The following is a 3,774-nucleotide window of genomic DNA, read 5'->3' on the forward strand; positions in this document are numbered from 1 at the left end:
ATACTCGAGCAAACAACATGTTCTACAACACATCGACGTCAGAGATATGGGTCTATGGTTTTGCGCATCTGCTCGACGACTGGGACTACCTGTGCTCTTTTCCAATCATTTGGAACCCTCCCTTCCTCTCCAGAGACTTGCGGTACACGGCTGTTAGAAGGGGGGCAGGTTGTTTCGCGTACCCTGTGTAGGAATCGCGAATTGGTAATCCCGTCGGGTCCGGCCGACTTTCCCATTCCTCCTTGGACACTTATTTCGATGTCAGTCAGTTTCTCGTTCGTGCGAGCATTTAGAGACGGATCTGCAGTGCGGTCCGTCCTCTGTGAAACAGCTTTGGAAACAGGTGTTTAGGTATTTCACAGCTTTACGCGTGTCATCCTCTGTTTCAATGCCATCACCATGCCGGAGTGTCTGGATATGCTGTTTCGAGCCACTTACTGATTCAACGCAAGACCGGAACGTCCTAGCATTTTCTGTCAACGTCGGTACATAGGGTTTGTTCTACTTTCGAATTCACTGAACGCTTCACGCATAGCCCTCATTACGCTCACTTTGACATCGTTCAGCTTCTGTTTGTCTCGGAGGTTTTGGTTGCGTTTAAACTTTGGGTGAAGCTCTCTTTGCTTTCGCAATAGTTTCCTAACGTTGTTGTTGTAGTATACCACGGTGGGTTTTTTTCCCATCCCTCACAGTTCTACACTCGGCACGTACCTGTCTAAAAACGCATTTTTACCATTGCCTTGCACTTTCTCCATGAACACTCAACATTGTCAGTGTCGGAACAGGCATTTGCGTTTTCATCTGTCAGGTCGTCTGGAAATCTGCCTTCTATTACTCTTGCTAGCCAAACAGATACACCGTCCTCCCTGCAACGGCCTTATGATCACTGCGTCCCTGTTCTGCACATACAGAGTCGAAACACGTTCGGGTCTGTTTGTCATCAGTAGGTCCACGATGTTATCTCCACGAGTCGGTTCTCTGTTCATTTTGCTCGAGGTGATTTTCGGACAGTGCACTCAGTATAATGTCTCTCGATGCTCTCTGTCCCCCTACCACCCGTCCTGAACATCATCTGAGTGTCCCAGTCTATATCGGGTAAATTGAAATCTCCACCTAAGACCCTAACATGCTGAGGAAAATGTATGTGAAATGTGTTTCCAAATCCGTCTCTCCGTTGTTCTGCCACTAATGCTGCTGCGTCGGGAGGTCGGTCAAAGGAGCCAATTATTATTAAACCTAGCTCGGTTGTTGAGTGTAACCTCCACCCACAATATTTCACAGGAACCATCCACTTCTACTTCACTACAGGATCAAAACTACTACTAAACAGCGACGAACACACCACCAACGGTTGCATGCAATCGAGCCTTTCTAAAACACCGTCTGTACCTTTGTGACAATTTCGGCAGAATTTATCCCTGGCGTCAGCCAGCTTTCTGTACCTTATAACGATTGCAGAGCTTCGGTGCTTTCTCTGTCAGCGCTTGCGGTTCCGGTACTGTACCAACGCAGCTTCGACAGTTGACAATTAACAAACAATACCGATTGCTGCTTGGTCCCCGCACCCGTTGAGGCTGCTGTTGCCCCCTTTCTGTACTTGCCCAAGGCCATCTAACCTAACAAACCGCCCAGCCCACGCCACACAACCCCTGCTACCCGTGTAGCCGCTTGTTGCGTGTAGTGCTCTCCACCTAAGACTATAACATGCCTTCGACATTCGCAGTGTACAACACCTTAGGTTAGGGTTGGCGTCGCTTGGGTTAGGTTAGGTTACGTTAGGTGGACGTGGGTTAGGTTAAGGGTTAAAGTTAGGTTAGGCGTCAAAGTTAGGTTAAGCGTTCGGACGTGAGGCGTCAGGTGGCCGCACCTACCTTACGGCCGGACATCTTAGGTTAGGCTAAGGGCGCCGAGGTCACGTTACGTTCACCTTCGGGCGCCACACGTAGCTGTCACAGGTAGGTAGTAGTTCGGTCGGTCGGTCGGTCGTCGGCAAGCCGCAAAAAACTACAGACGACGTCGACAAAACCGCCGCAAGACCGAGCAGGAGGCAGATATATACCGAGCGCCAAAGAGACCGACCACACACACACACACACACACACACACACACACACACACAGAACAAAAACAAACAAAAAAAAACAAAAACAAAAAACACCACCCACCGGCCAAAGGGGCACCAAAAAACCACAAAGCCGAGCACCACACGTCGCGACCAGAGGCAACCCGCAACCGCAACGGCGCTTTCCGCACCGGGCCGGATGCACGTACGACAACACCGCTACCCGTACACAAGGCCTCCCATTGCACACAGCCGCTCTGCGTTCAACATCATCAATGGCGCGCCCGCGGCTCGTCGCGGTCGCAGCCATGACGCCGCCGCCACTTTTGCACCAACACATTCACGCACCGCAAAACAGCTCGCCGACCCACCGACACAGCACAGCCGACAAACAAAAACAACCGCGGCGGCGGCAACAAAACAAACAACTCGCACCAAGCGTCCAACAGAAAACAAACGGACAAGCACAGGCCTCTGCTAACGACCACGACACAGCGGCACGCTGCTCCTTTCCCGCCACTCTCGATTCACAGCGCACGCGACCCCGTCGACGACGACGACGACGACGACGACGACGACGACGACACGCGACGGGCTCGCTTCCCGCAACCTACACCTTTCCGCCACTACGCACGGCTCCACCCGACGCCCGTCGCAACGGCACTACTGCACGCACTATCACCCGCCGCCGCCGCCGCCGCCGCCGCCTCCGCCTCCTCCTCTCTCCCCCTTCCCGTACACAACAACACAGCCAAAAACACACTCACGACCCAAACATAACAACATGGCACGTGGCATCGGCGCACACCCCCAACCAGTCACCGTCGACACAACCACACGCAAGGCACGGAAACCGGCGTCCTTCCACGTTGCCATCAAAGCAGCACAAACAACCACAGGAGGAACCACCAACAACAGCCGGCCGGCCGGCAACCACCAAACGCACATTCCCGCTCGCCACCACACACCTCTCGGCAGCCGTTTCGCAAAGACATGACATGACATGACATGACATGACATGACATGACGCGACATCATCGCATCACGGGCGACGCACGCACACCGACCCACTTTCCCGCCCGTCTCTCTCTCTCTCTCTCTCTTTTTCTTCCGACGCCTTCGGCCGAGCACACACGTACGTGGCACAACGCCAACACAGTCACACACAGTCGACAGGCGCACGCCCAGGCACGCAACGACGCAGCGCAGCAAAGGCGCCCGCGACACATACCTCCTCTCCCGTCTCGCCGCCGACCGCCAGCCAGCCACTCGCAATGTGCACTGGCCAACCAGACACACGTCCACCGCGCCGCCTCCGACCACCCGCCAGGGGGCGCTCACGTCCGCGACAACAGCGCGGCCCGCCGCCGGGCGGGCCCAGCCCGGCCCAGGCGGCGCGCGCTGCTCTGCACTCGGCGCGCCGCGCCACACATCCTGCTGCAGACCGGGCTCGTCTCTCTGTACGCGTCTGCGTCTGCGTCTGCGTCTGCCCGCATCTCATCTTCCTGCGCATCAACACAACGAGGCCACATCACGCACTGCCTTGTCGACCGCCTAAATGCACTCACCCATCAGCCATCCGCTTCGTCCTCTTCTTGCTTACTCGTTGTTCGTCGTTGTTGCTGCTGCACCAGCAGCAGCAGCAGCGGCGGCGGCGGCAGCGGCAGCGCACACAGCCCCAGCCGGCCGCATCCGAGGGGGCCCCGCCGCCA

General features: G+C 55.7%; 1 protein-coding gene across 1 annotated transcript; it reads left to right on the forward strand.

The window, feature by feature from the left end:
• Nucleotides 1-2,261: 2,261 nt before the first annotated feature.
• On the forward strand, nucleotides 2,262-3,059 carry LOC126204333 (salivary glue protein Sgs-3-like). The gene is made up of 2 exons (XM_049938713.1): nucleotides 2,262-2,532; nucleotides 2,596-3,059. Exons 1-2 carry the CDS (start codon nucleotides 2,262-2,264, stop codon nucleotides 3,057-3,059), a joined length of 735 nt encoding a protein of 244 aa, XP_049794670.1.
• The last annotated feature ends 715 nt before the right edge of the window (nucleotides 3,060-3,774 follow it).

This window comes from Schistocerca nitens, chromosome 9 (assembly GCF_023898315.1).
Source record: "Schistocerca nitens isolate TAMUIC-IGC-003100 chromosome 9, iqSchNite1.1, whole genome shotgun sequence".
In the NCBI taxonomy this organism is placed as follows: domain Eukaryota; kingdom Metazoa; phylum Arthropoda; class Insecta; order Orthoptera; family Acrididae; genus Schistocerca; species Schistocerca nitens.

Bases quoted from the DNA above. Each gene is read 5' to 3' on its own strand.
- LOC126204333 (XM_049938713.1), top strand. From the start codon at position 2,262: ATGCACGTACGACAACACCGCTACCCGTACACAAGGCCTCCCATTGCA. The intron at 2,533-2,595 runs GCCTCTGCTAAC...CTCGATTCACAG, and splicing joins AAACAAACGGACAAGCACAG to CGCACGCGACCCCGTCGACG.